The 19,576-nt window shown below is 49.5% G+C and overlaps 1 protein-coding gene across 1 annotated transcript in view; it reads left to right on the top strand.

The window, feature by feature from the left end:
- GPC3 (glypican 3) overlaps positions 1 to 19,576 on the top strand; it is a 154,970-nt gene that overhangs the window by 86,390 nt on the left and 49,004 nt on the right. Inside the window, exons 4-5 of the mRNA XM_037408503.1 lie at positions 6,721 to 6,854; positions 9,729 to 9,854. Coding sequence (XP_037264400.1) covers positions 6,721 to 6,854; positions 9,729 to 9,854 — 260 coding nt within the window. The remainder of the gene's footprint in view (positions 1 to 6,720; positions 6,855 to 9,728; positions 9,855 to 19,576) is intronic.

Raw genomic sequence — 19,576 nt, 5'->3', positions numbered from 1 at the left:
AGCAGTTAGTGCCAAGGGCTGAAACCCTTAAAAATTCCCTTGCATGCCCCACTGCTCTTCTGAGCTGCTGTACCCATGTCCTGGTGCAGGTTCTGGGGTAGAGCAACTGCATAACCGCGCAACATATCAGACCTGCCAGGTCTTGTGTCACTTCTGTCACATCAATACACACAGCTGTGTGGGGGACACATTCTGCAGCTTGCCCTGAGGATCCAGCACCATTAGCCCTTGGGTCACACCAGGGCATGGCGAGCACCTTGGGCAGCAGCTGGGGTCTGCAAGCGTGGCTGTGCTGTTGGCTTCTCTTCCACCGAGTCTTGAGCCCCTTCTTGTTTTTTCTCCCAGTTGAGCTGGGCAGAGTGGTCTTTGCAGACAAGAAATGAGGTCGGGGAGGGGCACCCATCAGTCCTCCCTGGGCCCCAGGTTCCTGTTGTGACACTGAGACTCTGCAAAGTGTCTTACGATGCTCTGCATGAAGGATGGAATACAAAAATGAAGTTAATTCCTTCTAGAAGTGCCTCCTTGATGCCTCTGCGGTCTTGCAGGAGTTTGAAGAGCTGATCTCCCAGCCAGGTGGTGATGGCCTTCAGATGGTCTGGTAGTTGCAGGGGTCCCTGAGCATTTGTAGCATGTGTTTGTAGCATGTCCTGGGCATCACTGCAGGCACTGGTGTGACAGGCACTCTGTTATTTTAAGCATTAGTGTTTGTATGCATTTTACACATTATAGTGTTGCATTATTTAAAGGCAATGCATTATTAAGCGCTCTTCTCGGCACGGAGAGTAGGTCACTTCCCGCGATTCCCACTGCTCTGCGTGAGTGAGTTAGGATGTTGCCTCTTATGTAATCCGTGCAAGGTGATGTCTGGATACTGGAAGTTGTAATACTATAGAGCTGATTAATAACATTTAGTACTCCATTAATGAGGAATTTTAGTGAAATATGCGTAGAAGACATCTGTGTTACCAGACTCCGTTTATTCCTTCTGCTTGAGTGCCTGGAACCAGAAGAACAATCATTACTTAGCTAATAATGATGTGCTTCCTAAAATAAAGGCTTGTAAATTCATTTTTATGCCCATAATCATATTTTCTGCTGTGAGAAGAGCGAGGGAGCAGGGAATCATCTTTTTCCCATCTTACTGACAAAATGTATATAATGATTACAAGCATATAATAAGAATGTTTGTCCTAGCTAAATGTTTCTTCACTTCAGTCAATCAGCATTTGTTTGAGAGTGTGTCATGCAGTTTGTGGAAGAGGATGCAATCACTGGGGCAGTGTGGCAGATTTAAATCAGTAATAAAAGCCCGGGGGAAATTAACAAGACAAAACATTAACCACAGACTAAACATTAACATATATTAGCATTTTTATTACACCTGTAGAAATGGTAAATGTTCTTGGTTACTACTATTAAAAAGTTTATGTTCTATCCCACATCATCGCAATGTATATTTTTGGTTTAAGCCCTTTAGAATTTAATTAAGCGGATTTCTATAGCAGCGCTTGAGTAATAGACTTCAGGTTCACTTTTATGGTGACTTTGAAGATAAATGGGGCACAAATGCGTTCTTTATAATGCTAATAATACGTGTGATGTGTAGCAGAGTAGGTTGTTAAAAAGAATGGGGGAAGAAGTGCCAACGCAGGCAGCTGCGTTATTGAGGCTTTCCGCTTTACTGGTCAAACTGGGTTCCATGGCTGAATGATGATCACCGGTTTAGTGAGCACCAGTTGGTTCCTCCAAAGGTAGCATGTTTTCTTGAGGTCTGTGGTTGTCTCTCCTGTGCATACCATAGCAAATCACCCTGTCAGAGGCTGTGTTCAAATCAATTATAATAGTTAATCACTTTTCAGTTTAATGTGCAGCTTCTCCCAAAGGAAACTCAGGAATAGGTATAAAATGACATACGTGAACTCCAGAGAGCAGAGAAGATTGCGGGAGGAAATCTTCAGAAATGAGGCCATCCCCTTGAAAGGAAAAAACCCACTGTGTCTTCCTGGAGAATGAATCTATAAGCAGAACAGTTCACAGAGAAGACAAATGGAAACTCCACGTAAAGTTTAAGCAAAGGTCAAATACAGCAGGCTCTGCTTTAGAGCAGAGCGGAGCTCATGGGCTGAATGAGACGCGGCAGCAGCAGGTATTCAACAGCGTCCAATGCACTCTCTTCCAAGGGGAGGCTGATTCGCTTTTTTTCCCCCCCCAAAATAAAAATCTTCTAGAAAATTACCTTTAAAAAGTGCTTACTCTTGGAAGTGATGCTCAAATTGGCACCGAGGATCACATGTGTGCTGCTTTCCGATGTCGCCCACGCTGGATTGCTTGCAGCTGTGCAAGGTGAGGGGTTGTTGCCCCGTGCGGCTGCCCTGCCTTGTGCCTGGGCAGCGGAGCCGGTTCCAGCGGTGGCCCTGGTGCTGCGAGCGGTGCCAGCTGCCGCAGCCGGGCCGGTGGTGCCTGCAGGACTTTTGCCCTCCGTCAGCTGCACCAAGGCTGTGATGCTGTGCACAGAACTTGGTACTGCGGTCACTGCTCTTTCAATGACATAATTTAACCCTAGCCCAATGGTCCTGGTTCCCGTTGGCTTGTGGGCACCTACGTGGACCAGTGTTGTGCTTTACCCTGCCGCAGTTGATGCAGCTGGAAGCAGCGGGTCTGGTCCCTGCCTGCTCATGGTGCTTGGTTTCCATGCTCCCTGCAGTCCTCTGGCATCTCTCCCCTTAAATTAATGGGGAAGCGTTAAAGAGGGCTGATAATGCTATTCCATTAGCTTTGTCCCTGTACTTCTCTCAAATCAATGTTCCCTCTAAAAGCAGAGCCGTTGCATGGTGTGTGGCTCCCCGGGGTTTCAGGAGCCAGCTGCTTCCCCGGTGGGTGCGGGATGGCGAGCAGCTGGCCGGCTCCGGGGAGCCGCTCGATCCCCAGGGAGCTCTGCTCGACCAGCGGGCTCCGTCTCTCCCTGCGGCTGGAATAAAGAAATGGAGTGATGGGTAGCGGTCGGCAGGAGGCAAAGTGTTCCCCTTGTGACCTGGGTCATGCTCAAGTGGAGGAGACTAATGAAATCTGGTAATTAGTGAGTTTGTTAATGAGCTGGGGCAGGGAGATTTTGCTTTGGCTGTTACAGTATCGGTGGCTTTTGGGGCTTGTAAAAGTTCAGGGCTTTGGGAGGGTTTTGCTTGCCTTGTGTTCTCTCGCAGCAGGTTTTTGGTAGACAGGCAGATCTTCTTAAAAACAAACAAAACCCCCAACCCCGGTTGCCTAAAAAGCACTCTGCCCTTTGATTTCACATCTTAATTTTTTTTCTGGCCTGATGCTTCAAACTTCAGCCTGTTCTGGGATTGAGAGTGTGATGTAAAATAAGAGACTGCACAGCTCTTACACCGAATATATTTTAGATAAGGGCTTGTGTATATTTACAATCCACTGACAGTGTGCGGAGCCCCAGGAGAAGAGCTAGTGGTTCCATTCTGTCGATTTGCTTTGCATTTCACATTTATGTTTGTGTGGCGGGAGGCAACTGCATACTACTGCTGTCACTCGTTACTAGTTTAGCACATGCAATTAGATATGCTGCCTTCCTTTCGTGCTCTGCTCTTGCAGGTGTACCACCTTGCTGGGGATCTGGCAGTCCTTGCTCCTGCCAAAGCAAATGATGCTTGGGGAGCTGAAGCATCACAGGTTATTTTTCCCCCCTCAAGGTCTGAGGCTTGTGTTGTCCCTCCTCTGACTGCCCTACTGTGGTATTTTTCTGGACCTTTTTGAAATTTGGAGCTCCCTTTAAAATAGCGGTGCTTAGGAAGAGGCTGGGTATCTTGGTTCATGTGTTCCTGATTTTGCAGCAGGACTCAAAAAGAGGGAAAGATTGAAAGAGGGTTTCTGAGCCGTTGTCCTAGGACGGCTTGTGGCCCAGCAGAGTTTGGCAGATGGCTTGTGAAATCCTTCCCTCCCCTGAAAAGTGCATGCTATGCCGCCCCTGCAAATGAGCAGGCAATCTGTTACTTTTACATTCTCTCACTTTATTTAAAGTTCAAATCTCAGCCAGGTTTTTGTTTGACTAAAATGTGACAATCATTTCACCATGACTTCGCAAGATGGGCTGCAGTGTTGTTTGTTTTTTGCTGAAAAGGTTAGTTGGTCCTTAAATAAATTAATAAGCAAAAACTTGGAAGCACTGCTCAAACTTTCCAACCATCCATCCATGAAGATTTTGCCTGCACTGTCCCAATGGCAGGGCTAACATGGTCCTCTCTGGGGTTCCATCCCTTGCAGGAGCCTGTGGTACCCAGATGCCATGTGGGGCTGTGAGGATGCGGCTGAGCCTCAGCTCCTGCAGAAGAGCTGGGAGCGGAGGGGCTGTGATACCTTCAGTGCTGGGTGGGAGATGAGGCAGCCCCCGGCCACTCGGCCGCCTTGCCGTTTGAAGCATGCTCTCGGGTGGTGCCATTGTTCATGCTGTCGTTTCGGCCCTCCCCTCCCATTCAGCGTGTCTCAGCATCTTTGGGAAAAAAGCCTTGATTCTGGACTTGCTCTTCTCTTGGGGTTCAATAGGCTTCACCAGCTGAAAGGCGGGCTTTGGAAAGGGAAGGGGGGGAGGGGCTTTTCACAGGGGAGAATCAAAGGGAGTCACCACAAATGGCAGCTTAAAATATCCGACCTTTTCCCACTTCTCTCCACGGCTTTACATGCCCATGCAGAGCGTGGGTGCAGCAATGCTGCTTTTGTAGCATTGCTTGTTCTGTGTGCGCTGCCCTGTAGCTCTGGCGTACCTTGTGTTTCCCTGGGGTAGCTGCATGGCAGGTCTTATCTCTGACCCTCCCGGTGGGCTTGGAGGGCACCTTTGAGCAGGGTAGTCCACAGACTCGCGCATCCTCCTGTTCTCCTGCAGAGCTCCCCATTCCAGGGGTGGTGGCACCAGCCAGCACAGAGGGAGCATGAGATGTGCAGACCCATTCTCTAGTGGTGGGGTCTTGGGTGTCCCAAATGTCCTTGTCCAGGTCTCCTGCTGCCCCACGATTTCCTCTGGGTCCTGGCTGCCTGCATCAGAGGATTACCTGCAGATCTTAGGAGAGAGAGATGAGTGCTAAAGGAGAACCCGAAAGGCAAAGCAAACAGCCCACATGTGGTGGTCATTTTTTCTGACTCCCTCTGTTTTTTCAAGCCTGCCACATGATGTAGGAAGGGCAGTAGGGCTAATATGTTCTTCTGCAAGAGTTTGGGTTGGCAAGGCAGAGAAGAAAGACAGCCAAAGGAGGGCAATGGAGAAAAAAACCAGTAAGATGATGCAGAAACTGCTCCCCCGGCAGCTGCAGGAGGAGCCGATTCAGCAGAGGGAACTGCAGGCGCAGAAGGGACCGGTGGCAGCATCTCTCCCCACCGCTCTGTGAACATGAAACGGCAGCGCCTGGCTCCCAGGAGGCTTCTCTTTCAGTCTTCATTGTATGGCAGCCTGAACAAACAAACTGTGCTGTTCTTGATAATGAAGGAGGTGATATTACTAATTTATTTGCCCACCCAATGCAGGATGTAATAGAATTAATCTCTTCTCTTTACACATCAGATACTTGTATCTTGGGGCAGTGGGCTGTGTTTTTAGCTTCTGGTGTGTGGCTAACTGGGAGTTTAGCTGGCTGCCTTGGTTTGTTGTGGCGTGAAGACAAATGGAGTGCTGCAAGGAACAGGCATTTTATGGGTATGTGGTTGGTCCCAAGCCTGGATGCAAGCGGTGGGATGAGACTCAAGGGAAAGAGGGGTTGCCGTTACCTGCGGTGCCTTTGTGGTCCTGGCAGTTGGCAGAGCAACCTTCACAACCCAGCATGGATGAGTCCTGCAGAGGGTGGTTCAAAAGGTGAATTTCCCAGTGGTGGCAGTGCCTCAGGGGGACAGTTGTCCCTTGGTAGTCTCCTAGAGAAGGAAATGGCTGCAAGTCCATCTGCAGCAGGGACTGCAGCAGCAGCCGCAGCGCTGCTGGCTGAGTCTCGGGACAGTGGCCATGCAGGAGAGCTTTAATGAGGCATTTTGGATTCTTTCCCTCACTGCTGCAGCTGGTTACCAAATCATCTGTATGCTAATGAGCTAATTTGTGTCATTAGCAGAGCCCTGTTAATCAAGACCTCCCATGGTATGACTGGGCTGCAGCCACAATGCTTGCTGTATTTTAGACCTTGATTTTTATTTTTTTTAATTAGTAACAATGTGTGTGATGCTCTTTGCTGGGCACCTGCAGCGCAGCCCGTGTGGATGCTGAGCTGCCTTGAGGTGCAGAACCAGTGTCTTAAGATTTACCTTCAGAGGGGAGGTGTTTCCTAAAGTCTGGCTAGAGAGCTGGAGTGTACAGTCTTGAGATGCTACCGCTTGCAGCAAGGAAGGAGCAGGGAACATCTCCAGCCCCCTTCTGCCAGCATGAGGGTAACCGAGCACAGGGACACTTGCTGGCCATGCCTGCAGCTCAGGGGTTTTGATAGCCACAGGGGCACTGTGATGCCCAAAAATCTCACTTGGAGTTCCCTGCCTTCCCTCCCACAGGGCAGGTTCATTCAAGAGCAGAGTTGCATCCTTAGGGCGGTAGTTTGCTTTCAGGTGCTTGTGTGAGCTATGGGAGATGGGGATGACAGGACAACAGAGCAGCTCCCATGCAGGTGCCAGCGTGCACCTCGGCTGTTTTCCTGCAGCGTTTCTGGTCCCAACGTTTCCTCATGCTGCTGTGTTTGTGTTTTCCAGATCAGCCGGTTGTGTGGCCACACTCAGCAGAGGCAGTATCGATCGGCTAATTACCCCGAAGACCTTTTCATTGACAAGAAGGTCATGAAGGTGACTCATGTTGAGCAAGAAGAAACTTTGTCGAGCAGGAGGAGGTGAGAGTGCTTGGGCTGAGCATGGTGTCTGTGGGATGGGCTGCAGGAGCGGTTGCCATATGGGTTGGCCAGGTGGAAGCGGGTGGAAGAGCTCCTTGTTTCCCTTGCCCATAAACCTGCAGCTGGTTTTGACTCTGAACATCAGAGCTACTCTACAGGTAGCTCTGAAGTGCAGCAAAGTGTCTACAAGTGTGTTCTCACAGAGTGCATCCCTCTTTTTTTTTTTTTTTTTTTTTTTTTTAAAAAAACACACTACTGTAAAACTGCCTTCTGCTTTTCTTCTTTGTTTTACTATTTTGCAATGCACCAGGCACCCAGGTTCATACACTAATGCCTTGTCTGGGTTTCTTGGGCACTGCTGTAGTGCCACAAATACAGGTGTAGTTACAGGTGGAAATGGTCGCTCGAGCCTGAAACACTGCATGTAACACTGTGTGTGTAGGTAAGTGGGGCTTATTTCCCTTTTTATTGTGTGCAGTCTTTATGGTAGTCCAGGAATTTTAACAGCATTTTACTGAATATTTTCAAAGTGAAGCAGGTACCTCCACTGCTGGCACTGCACCCTTTGCTTCCTTCCCTCTGTAAATGGAAGCTGTAATTCAGTGAGCTTACACTGCTGTGTCGGGGGGATGCGTCTCCCCCCTGGATCTGAAAGCACACCCAGAGGCATGCGATGCCTTTTCTTGTATTCAAGACAGCAGTAAAATCCTTGCGGAAGAGAAACAGGCAAGCTTGGCAATTTTTGGAATGGGATAGATAAAGTTGGATGCATTTCTCTTTAAAAGAGTAACAGGGCCACATTCTTGATACGGTTCCCATGAGATATATCACCAGGGCTTGCATTCTTCCATTGTCTCAACACATTGGAGGGTTACACAGCCCAGGCTCTGCCAGAGATGTCCTTTGAGGACTGTGAAGTCTAATGAAATCTGCTGCGATGAATTACATGAGCTCATACCTGCAGATATGGAGTTTCTCCTGCCCGGTGGGGAGCTCTGCTGCCTGGTAGTTTTCTTCCCTCCCTTCTCCCCAGCGCTGCCGGGGTCTGCAGGATGGGAAGCAAGGCAGTATCTAGGATGTAAGGAGCCGTGTGTGATGGGCAGCGTAAAGCTTGTCCTGCTCAGGGTTTGGCGTAACTGAAGACCCAGGTCTTGCCTCATTTTGGCTTTCAAAATGGTGTTGGTTGGACCTCCTGCCCCACTGTAAGCCCAGGGGAAGAGATGGCCGTAGGAGGTGGTTCATGCGGGAGGTGAATGTCTGAAGCACCCTTCCAGTTTATGCAGGGGGGGTGTGGGCTGAACTCCCACCCTTTGGAGGGGCTTTGACTGATCGGGCTTGTTCATTGGCATGGACAGTGACGGGCGGGTTGGTGTCTGTGATACCCTGGCAGGGTGCCTTGTGGTGACCCAAAGGAGGACTTAGGTGCCCCCCTGCCTTCATCAGCTGCTGGCTCTGCCTGCGCTGGCTGTGTCAGTCCCACCAGGGCAGAAACAGGCTCCTCGCTAGAAAAAAGTCAGAGCAGAGCAGCGCAGGCTGCCTTTGCTGGCACTGGGGCGGCTTCTCCGTGTTTCGCCTGCCCCCAGCTGGCAGTCAGGGGCTTCATCTGGAGAGAGAGCCCCGCGAAATCCCCGAGTAAAGAGGGATGGAGGGAGCTGGGCACCCCCTCTGCACCCCAGCCTGCCTAAGCCTGCTGTGTCTGACAGCCTGGCATGGCTGGGCAGCTCCCCGCAGCTGGCAGGGCATGGAGGTCCCACTGCTGTGGGGCCAAGGGGATGCCCCTGAGAGGGCTCCCAGCTCGAGGTGCTGACCCCTCATCATTCCTCCTGGGGAGGAAGGAGGCCAAGAACTAACCCCTTGCCAAAGGGGGAAACGTGCTGAACCCAAGCCAGGAGACTCTGAGGCCAAGCCTTACTTCCTCCAGTCCCTGCTATTCATATTATCATACTTTTTATGCCATTTACCTAATTAAATCTGCCAGTGTTTCCCAGTGACAGCTGCTGAGTGCCCCTGAGGGGACAGACCCTGGGGCAGCCCCTGTCCCCTTTCTGGCAGCTGGCAGTGTCCCCCAGGTCAGACTGTCCTGGCACTTCTGGTCGGCTGCTGAAGGGGACCTGCTGGGGACAAGGTTCCTTGGTGCTGGGAAGGGGGAGCACAAGGTGGGGGTCTCCTCTTGTCTGGCTCAAGCACTGCTCCTGCGGCTTCTCCTGCCTTCTGGGGCAGAGCCATTTTGCTGAGTGTAACGTGATCCTTTGAATGCCGGCTGTGACTCCACGGCCAGCCCAGTGTACTCCTTAAAAATCGTGTATTTTCAACAGTGCAGCATGAAACCCAGTGTAACCCATCTGTACAGGTCTATGCTGAGAGTGACCGCTGTGGTCTACCACCAAAAATGCCGCTTGCCCTTGCAGGGGTGTTGGATGGCCGATGTCAGGTAGACCAAGTGACAAGGCTGTCCTTTCCCGAGGGGCTTCTGTTGCCTTCTGTGAGGTAGAGGGGACTGCTGGCAGCCTGAGCGCTTGCTGCTTTGATGCAGTCCCTGTATGCATGGCCTGAGCCAGCAGCACCTTTCCTTAGGTGCTTTCCTCTGGTTTTGGCGTGCTGCATGGTTGGGCTGAGGTTCTGCCGCCCCAGCATCCCTCTCCTCACATGCATCTTTGCCCTAAGAAACATGGACTCAGCCCTTGACTGAATAACATTGAGGATGATGGAAAAAGCTACTTGACATACTACAGAAATAAGACCAATGCTTCATGGTTTGTTTGCACCCAGCTGCTTTCTTGTGTTTGTGTGATGACCCTTACTGGTTAAAATGCGCTGACCCCATCTTCTTTTCGTCTTTTTTAACTGAGCACCATTTCCTCCCCTTTCTTCCAGGGAACTCATTACGAAGCTGAAGTTCCACAGCAGTTTTTACAGCAGCTTGCCAGAATACATCTGCAACCACAGCTCTGCTGTTCAGAACGACACTCTTTGCTGGAACGGACAAGAAGTCGTGGAGAGGTGAATCACGTCTCCCTTCCCCTCCCTCTCCCCAGCACTGCTTATCTTGTGTTAACCACCAGGCGTTGGAGTAGTCTGTGACCAGGGTGCTGCTCTTTCCCTTAAGAAACCTTTTGCAGAGCTGGGGTCCTGCAGTTGCGCTGCAGCTCGGATGGATGTGCAAAGTCTGCACGGAGAGTAGAAGTGGTTGTGTGCTGCCCTCCACTGAGTCTTCTGTACTGTGCTGTGAAAACTCTGCGGCCGTGGCTGGTTTTGGTCAGGGTAGGTTCGGAGTGGTGAGCCACAGAGAGGAGACCTGCAGCAGTGCAGCCGTGCTCCTGGTACCAGGGGTAGCTCCTCTCCAGTAGCCATGTGGGGGGCATTGCCACCGTGCCCTTCGTTGGGGTGGGGACGTCTTCAGCCTGGCTCCATGCAGTGGTAGCAGCACAGCATGGCTGGCATCCCCTGCCCCGTCCAGGGAGGGACAAAGAAGCCCAGCAAGATGGTCTTCCCCTTGGCCTTGGCTCTGTGTTGGAGGAGGTCAGGACCGCTGAGCTCTGGTGGTGCCACTGTTGCCGTCTGACCGTCTTCTCACAGCTGAGCCCTGGCTGCCCTCTCTGGATGGAGCCGTTCACCCCAGGGTCCAGATTGTGCCCTGGCTGCTTCTCCCTGCCCCACTTGCCAGTTCTGAGGATGTGCCAGTGGTAAGTGTGAGGTTAATCAGGACGGGCAAATGCAGGAATCATAGCACAAAGGGGAAGGAAACGTTAATAGAAATGGAGGTTTTTCTTGCAAAAGATGCCCCTTGGGGAGTGTTAAAGAATGTGGAAATAGACCTTGGAAATTTTTTTTATAATGATACATAAATTTCCTCTAATCACCCTACTTTGCAAAGCATCCTTTGCTATTAAGTAGTTTGTGTCAGGGAAGAAATAGAAATAAAATCAGGAAGTGGTGAAATGTTGAGATATTAATTACGACTTCTTGATCAGTAACCTCAGGTGGTAATTAGCCTGTGCTTGCAATACTGACCTGAAACACTGAAAGGACCAAAATAGCATCAAACTATATTTTGAAAAAAATTGCTCAAGCATCTAAGATCACACACTTAATAAAAAGTACTTACTTTGCCTAAGGCAAGATGTCCTCTATTTGTACTTATTTCTGCAAAATCTTGAGTTTCCATGACTAAGTGAGAAATTCAATTGGGGAAAAAAAAATTATTTTGGTATTATCTCACTTGTTGTTAATTAAAATTTCTTAAACAGTGCTATAAACACTGCGGCTTTGTAGGAGGGGGACGTAGTGTGAGGTCTTTGCTTATGACAGCTCACCAGGGCCACAGACAGCGGCCTCGGTCCAGGTCCTGCTGATGGCACAGCTGGGTGAAGTGGCAGCAGTGGAAAGGTGCTGAGTCTAGATCCCCCCCGCAAATGTAAGTTCAGAGTTGTTTGCAGATTAAACATGATTTTAGACTATAGCTGCCTTCAGCTTCCTGCCGAGAATACCAGGGAAGCGTCATGGGCACAGATGTCACCCTAGGTCCCCCGCTGCAATGCTGCAGCGTCGGTGGCATGAAATGGAAGGTCACGTAGGTGCCATGGCATGCGGAGGGGGCAAGGCAGGGAGAGGATGGTGTGTGTGCTTGAAGGGGGCACCAAGACTTCAGCGCCTGGCTGCCTCTCTGTTGAGGACTAAATCCTCTGCTGTGCCTGAAGAGAGCGTGCCTTTCCACTCCTCTCCTCCTTGCTCCCTCTGGTCTATTGCACAGATGTCACCACCTCTGCCATCTCCTATGGAATATTAGCAACAGTTCCCTTGCAGCTTGCAGATACTGGAGTTTTTTTGCTGCTAGCAGAGAGGGGTGCTGAGAGTTAAATCCCCCATCCCCTCCCAGGGACATCAATGGTGTCCTGGAGGGGGAGACTTGCTGTCTGGGCAAGGAGAGCAGTGGGGGTGGTGGCTCACATGGAGGAGGGGGTTTGAACCCCCCTGTGAAGGCAGGGTGTTCAGGAGGGAGAGCAAATGAATGGATGCACAAAATGGAAGTAGCTGTTGCCCCTTAAACGCATCGACTGCCTTTCTGTGTCACCTGGGGACCTAGGGTGACATCTGTGCCCATGACGGTTCCCTGGTATTCTCGGCAGGAAGCTGAAGGCAGCTATAGTCTAAAGTCATGTTTAATTTGCAAACAACTCTGAACTTACATTTGCGGGGGGGATCTAGACTCAGCACCTTTCCACTGCTGCCACTTCACCCAGCTGTGCCATCAGCAGGACCTGGACCGAGGCCGCTGTCTGTGGCCCTGGTGAGCTGTCATAAGCAAAGACTACCCTCTGCATCCATAACGCTTCCCAGGGTGACCCTCTCCTCTCCACGGGCTGAGAAAGTGTCTCGTACCTGGTGGTGTTTCTGCCAATGAAACTACCGGGGGGGGAACTCAGCTAAATAAAGCTGAACGAAGATCATGGCCCAGGGTGCTGTTCTCCCAGGACCTATTTGCAGAATGTTTCGGGAGCAAACATGTAGTTACAATGGTCTCTGAAGCCAGTTGCATTGCTTCACGTGGAGCCAAAACTGCTTCATGTGCTTGGACCTCCCAGCGTGGCATCTCTTTCAGAGAGTCTGGGAGGATTCCTGAAAATCAGGAGCATTTAAGGTAATGCTGCTCGAGTACCCCAAACCACCAGTTTTCTTTATTTCAGTGTTTTTCCCCAAGAGGGAGCCAAGCAGCTGTTCACCGTGTAGGAGCTCTGCAAGCTGCTCTGAGAATGTGCGTTATGTACTGGAGTGTTTTTGGCGCGGCTACAGCAATTCTCCTGCTGGATCGATGTGCACTTGTTGGTCATCAAACACCATCTTGCCACTTTTTGCAAGAAACTTGGTGTTTTTTGAATAGCTAGTATTAATTTCAGGATGCTGACCTTAGTTGTCCCACATGTATAACAGCTGCTGGAAAGAAGAGTCTGATTTTCTAGGTTTTGTGAATGTAAAATATACTTTATATCTTAATGTTTCCCCTCTTGCTTTGTTGGATATTGGCTTTTGTAAATCAGATCTTTCTGACTGAAAGTTCAGCAGGCTGGACCGGAGGAGACGCTCGTTCCTTGCATGTAACCTGCTGTGCGTGGTCGCTGTAGCTGGATACGTTTCACTGTGGGACAGGATTGAGTTGCCTGAGCATGGGCACCACGTGCAGCCTTGAGACCCCTTCACGTTTCTGGGACATCTATAGGCAGATCTAAGGCCACCCATGTCCCTGTGGAGGGGCAGCTGGGGCTTGAGGGAGATGCCTTGCGGTTCCTGTAGCAACATGAGGTGCTTACCCTAGGCGTGCATTAGAAGGCACCTGCTGAAGCTGCTGACGGCTTTGCAGCATCAGGTGAAGACCCAGGGGAGAGCGATGGTTGGGTGGATGCCATGTTTCTGTGTGGAGGTGATGGATAAAACCGGGCGTGGCTGTGTCAGTGAGCTCGGTGTGAGCATCCTTATGGGCACATCTGGGCCTTGGTGGCATTCCTGTAGGCTTTGTGGCTATTTACCTCTCACAACTTTAATGCAGTACCTGAGCGTTAATTAAGTTAGAGAGGAGTCTTACTGGCTTATCCATTTCCTGACCTCTCTGTCATGACAAAATTTGCTAGTTATTCTAAGCTCTTTTCCTGTAACATGTTAAATCAAGCCTGGAATAGCAACTTCACAGCTACTTGCCAAAGCACTCAAGTACCAGACAATACCGACAATGTGCATCCTGCTATTTGATGCAAACAATCCCTTCTGCACCCGATGCTGCTCCTTTTGTGGTTTTTCTGAATCTATTAATGCTGTCCTGTTTATCCCAGTGCTTTGTTATCAGCACTGTGTCAGTGCTTTGTTACTAGCACTCCTTGCTGCGGACTGGACACGCACAATGCCTTTTCACTGGGTCTCATTTCCCAGTTTCAGCCTTGGACCATCCTGCACTTCCTCCTTGCCCTTAGTTCCCTCTGCCCTGACTGAACGTGGCGTGTTCGTCTGGGATGCAGAAGCAATGCAGCTGGCTTGAGGATTTTATTGTGCTTTTCCCCTGCCATTTCAGTGCAGTCCTATGCGGACTCTACTTCGCTTGTCGTGGTGATCAAGACCTAACTCTGCTTGGGCTATGTTCTTGTTTCATCCCTGGTTTTTGAGATTTCCCACTGATGGAGCAGGGTTGTGCATGCAGCGGGAGCACTCCTTGCCTGGCGCAGCCCCTTGCAATCCCTCTGAAATTAGGAGCTGTGAGGACCTGCTGAGTGGGGGCTTTCTACACCGTGGCTTGTGATGGGGATGAAATGCAATGTGTTCTGCTGGTGGGTGAGCATCACTTATCCTGCTGTGTGTATTCTAGCATGTTATTGTGATTCATGCCTCATTTTCTTCTACTGAGTCTTACTTTGTGGTCCTTTGTCCATCTCATTTACTTCTCCGAGTTGGACTATCTAATGGTGAGAATTCATCCTCCTTCCTGAGGTTTGTTATTAACCTGCGGGTTAATAGTTCAATTGCCATTCCTTATGTGGGTTTAGGACATGGTGCCTTGAAATAACAGTGTGCAAACAGTGGCAACCATACAAGGAAGGTTGATTTTTCTGGTCACGCAGAGCAGTGCCTGTGTCTTTTGCTGTGCTGTTGCTGCGTAAAGAACATAAGCCAAAGTGGGAAGAAAAAATAAGACAACACATTATTGCTTTTCACACTTGTCAAAGTGTGGAAAAACATATTGTGCTTTTATGGGATGCCACAAAAGTTCACAGCCAAATCCACCCATGGCACACTGCACCACTTGTGAAGAGCTTGTTGAGGAGTCACGGTGCTTGGGTGTTCGTGGTAGCTGGTGACGAGACCTTCTGGATCTCCCTCTGTCTCTCTGCATCCCTGTGCACCTCTTTGCAGCTTTCCTGGACTCAGTTAATTGACAGGCACTTCCCTGAGGTAGCAGGGGCTGGACACGTAGGCAGGGTGGGTGTGCAGCAGCTTAAAACTGCCTAGGCAAGGGTTGCTATCATGACCTTCCTTACCTCTGTCTTCATGCCCCATCCTCCCGTCTGCCCTCACACTGGTGGTGCCGCTGGTGGTGCCCGGTGGTGAGAAGATGTCGTCCAGCATCTCTTATCTCCATCCAATGCGGAGAAAAACCAGAGGGTGATTCTTATCGCTGAAGTCCTGACTGAATAATTAGCTCATTTAAAGACTTCAGCTTAAGTCAAGTGGGTGTTGAGATATTGAACTCATCTCAGTTCCTATGGGAGTTCGGTGTCTGAATCTCCAAGGTGAGCCTTATATATTGTATGAGGGTTTTGCTGCATTTAATACTAAAAGCCTATTAAAAATCTAGATTCTCAGAGTTTAATAATCTGCTTACATGAGTATATATTCCTTTCAAGCTGTTCTGAATAGAATGACAGCAACATTTGCCCACTGCAAAACTTGTAAGCATGTTAAGTATTAGATTCTGCCATTTCCAAATTTCTCAGGACAAACTTGTACCGTAATCTCTATCACCGGCATAAGCCTTGTGCTCTTTATACCAATTCCAAATTAATATATTTTTAGCACCTTGCCAGATTCTCTTCTTCAAGCTAGAAGTCTCAGATTTCCCTGCTGTTGCCAATGAACTGCGGTTTGTTTTAATCATACAAATCATAAACAATGAAAGCACAATTGGAAGCAAGAAAGAAAAATGAGATTCTGTAATTGGAACAAAGGAAATTCCATGCCAGCAATAACCCTTTAGTTCATGAAGGGTTTGGTTATTTCTGGCAGTGCTGCAAAATATCTGATACAATGGAGTCCCCAAAGAGTGAGGCTGTATAACTTTTCAAGCACATAAAACACAGCTTTGTAGCAAATGTAAGCTATAATGAAAGGGTAGTAGGCAAATTCAGCGGGTTACTGAGTGGCCATAATTGTTTCCAGAGTATTTCAGAAATTAAGATCATGAATCTTCCTCTGTTAAGCCTGCTGCTTGGTCTCAGGTTTAGCCAATTTTTCCATAATCTATTTGTCTTGAACTTAAGTAGGAATGGAGGGAGACTTCAGGCTGCCCTTTTTATGCTACAGACTCCTGTTGTTTTGCTATGAATATTACAGCTTTTGCTGTTCCTTCTTAAAGTCCCATATTCCAGAACCAGGTCATTACCTGAGACTTCACGTTTACCACCAAACTAACATCTGCAGCACGCTCACCAGCTGCAGCACATTGCATAGGGAGGTTGGGAAGAGGCAGCCACTGCCCTTTGGTGGGGAACTGATACAGCAGCATCTCGGAGGGCTCTCATGGTACTGAGACCAGGCTGCAAGGTGTTGGTATTTGGAAAACCAGCAGAAAGTGGCTCCTTTTTATTTAGGTGAGAACCTTCCCCACTGAGAGCGTTGGATCCTTCTGGTTGCTTTTGAAGAAGCTTGCTCAGGGCTGCTGGTGGTGTAAAATCGGTTGTGGCGTTGCAAACCCTGCAATGACTGCTAGCACTCACTGCAATCAAGCAACTGGGTGCATCTTGCAAGCCAGGAAGGCACCTGAGAGCTATACACCCCTCCTCTCTCCTGCCACTTGCATCACCATGGAACAGATGTCTGCATATGGTTAAGGGATGGTGGGACCACACACTCCATATGGAAGAGGACAGCTGGGGTGGACCTGCACCCCACACCCAGCCCGCCTCTGAGCAATTGCTATGACTGACCAGGTATCTCTGGAAATTCTCTCTTTAGAGAGAAAACTATCAGGGAAAGAAGTTATCACCTCTTCTTGGAGGCTTATGGACTCACCCAGGAGTTACTCCCTGTCTGCAGGGTGGGATGAGTGGGTTGGAAGCAGCTCTTCCAGCCTTTTGGCACCTGCCACTCACACCGCTGATGTGACACTAAGTTGTCCCACTAAACCAAAAGGTAGCAGGGCCAGAGACAGTAAAATGTTGCCATCACCACTGTGCCCACCTTTAGTAACTCATGAAAACCAGCTGGAGAGAAGACTTGAGATCCTGCAGGGAGTGTGGGGGAGACACTTTTCTTTCCTGTCTCCCCTTTTTCTTATCTTTGTGCCTCCTATGTGGTGAGGACTTTGTGTCACCAGCCCACGTGGCCTGTAGTAAGTCTCATCTTGAAATGCAGAGCAGCATCAGGGGATTGTGGGTGCTGGAAACGCTGCTCTTTCCAGCTTGGTTATGAAGTCCCGTGCAATGTAAACCCCTTGTCTTGTGTTGTAGTCCTGTCTTGTAGCATCCTGTGTTGTGTTTGTCCCCCATCCTCTCCCTCAGACAAGTAGGATTCAGTGAACAGAGATGGTAGGGAAGAACCTGCAAGGGACACCGTGCTGTTTAAATTGTGGGACTGCATTTGAATAAATACTTTGCAACTGGAAAGCAGGCATAAATTAATTGTTATTTGAATAAAGTTATTTTCATTTTTCTAAAAGGTGTAATTCTTTATATTTGACTTAAAGGATTACTTTATCTAAATCACGTCAGGCATTGCAGTAACTCATCTTTAAGCCTAGCACGGCCAAGTAGGATGAAAGTGCATTTTACATTCATTGCCATATATTTAAGTTGCGTTTGTCATCTTGTCTTCCTTGCTCTGAAATGGAGAGCCTGGAAAGAGCTGCATTTGGACAGGAATGACCAAACGTTCACAGGAAACGTTTGTGGATGGTGGGGAGGAGAGGAGGGGGAAATCCCTTAATTTGACTGCATACCTTGTAATTTATGGCTGGGGGATGAGAAGGAGCAGGAAGGGTCTGTAGCTGGGCTGTCCCCAACAGAAGACCTCAGATCATTAGTGTTTTCATCCAGTGGTTGTCTTTAAGACCGTTTTTAGTGAGGGCTGCTTATCAGCACATTTTACAATGTGACATTTGTCTTTGGAAAATACCATGTCCCCAGCAAGAGCCCATACCCAGGGAGCCTGAGCAAGGAGATGCATGCTGGCTGACGTTGAGACACGTCAAAGAGGAAAGTATTTTGGGCTTTGCTTGTGAAGTGGAAGCCAGACCATGCTCATGTTGCAACACTGATATCCCTTTGGCGCAGGGACCCCCTGGGACCACGGGGTGGACTTAAACCACTGTGCATATTTTGCTGTTCAGTGCCGGTATCACCATGGCAGAGGTATGTCGTGGGTTTCATGGGGTGGCACAAGTGTTCTGTGGAAGGGGCCGTTTCATTGGCATATGTTGAAAGCAGCTCGAGATAGCTCTGAGACTTCTCCTTTTCTGCGCTGTGGCTGGAGACCATGGGAGGAAGGTGATGCTTTGGCTTGGCTTTGCAGTGGGACCTGCGAGCCAGCCAGCCCTGCAGCAGCTTGCAAGGGATGCAGGGGAGCCTGCGTTGGGACTGTTCCAGGAGCCCCCAATCCTCCAGCTTGGTGGAGACTGCAAAAGCATCTCTCTGCCATAATAAGGCCTGGCTGCTCAGCCCAGGCTGCAGGGAGGGGTGCCAGCTGCCTTTTCTAGCTTTTCTGGCATTTCAGGAATGCTCATCTCTCACTGAAGCTACATTTCAAAGTCTTTAACCCTTTCGGTTGGCTGCATCCCATATGGCTGAGTGCCTGCTATCCTGGCCCTGGTGCGGGGGCAGAGAGGAGCCCAGCGGAGGGCGAGTTGTGTCCCACTCATACCTGGGTACATTGGGGGGCGTTGGCTCAGCAACACAGGGACAGTGTGTCCTGAAGCACCCAAGGCACACAGGAGCATGTCTCAGGCTAGTCGGATGTAGCACATCCCTGTGCATCTGCTTCTTTGCGACTCATGCTCACAGATGCGCAGCTTGCAGTCCCCCCTGCCTTGCTACTTCAAATGACTTCTTGGAATAACGCAGATGATTCATTTTGGCCCTAGTATGTACCTTCATACCTGGCCAGGTGGGAAGCACCCAGGTGGTGGCACCCTGCTTCTCCAGCATCACTGTTTTAGGGAGAGATCCCTCTGCAAATGCCTTCAGGTTTGCTTCCTTCTCTGGGAGACTTTTTGCTCTGAGGAAGGTGATCTGAGGGCCTCACCACCCCAGTGGAGCCTTCTGGAGAGCAATTTCAGTCTTTGGACACATAGTCATGGCGTACTACTGTGGTGTACAACACTGTGGTACTGTGTTCCTGCCTCCTGTACGATGTTGTGTAGGTTACAGAAATCCTCTCTGGCAGTCACCGTGTGGATTTCAGAAGGAGTTTCACCCATGCAAACCCAAGCTATTTGAGTTTCTCTGTATAAAACTATTTAGGAGAGAGATTGTATTAATTTTGGTGTACATCAAATGGGCTAGGTTCTGCTCTTGCTTGTGCGAGATTTATCCTGCTAGTTAAATCTTTTAAACCACACGGGACTTTTCAGCCATGTACTTTAAAGTTCGGAAGAGTGTTTTAGATTAAATTTACAGCGAACACTGAAAACGGTAATTTCTTCGGCACCTAAAAAGCCATGGGTCTTGTGGATGCTTACGTTCCGTCGCTAGATGTGTTTGTGGGGTTGGCACGGTGGCTTTAAGTGACTGTGTGACAGAGTTCACTGCTCCCAATGCCTTACTCCCCTGCAAAAAGTTAAGCCCAAGCATCTGCAGAGCCAGGCAGGTCTGTGCTTGCGGCAGCAGTGTCTTCCCACGAGATGGTGCTCGGAGCATGTGGTCCTGCCTCCCATCCCTGCCAGGAGGCCAGACCTTCTCCTGGCTACCGGCTGCTGCAAGCTGCCATCCCGCCTGGCGCTCTCTGGCTCCACTTCTCCCAGTTCCTTAGCT

Source organism: Falco rusticolus, chromosome 14, assembly GCF_015220075.1.
Source record: "Falco rusticolus isolate bFalRus1 chromosome 14, bFalRus1.pri, whole genome shotgun sequence".
Lineage (NCBI taxonomy): Eukaryota > Metazoa > Chordata > Aves > Falconiformes > Falconidae > Falco > Falco rusticolus.
The sequence above is the reverse complement of the archived record's forward strand: the minus strand, read 5'-3'. Positions and strand labels throughout refer to the sequence as shown.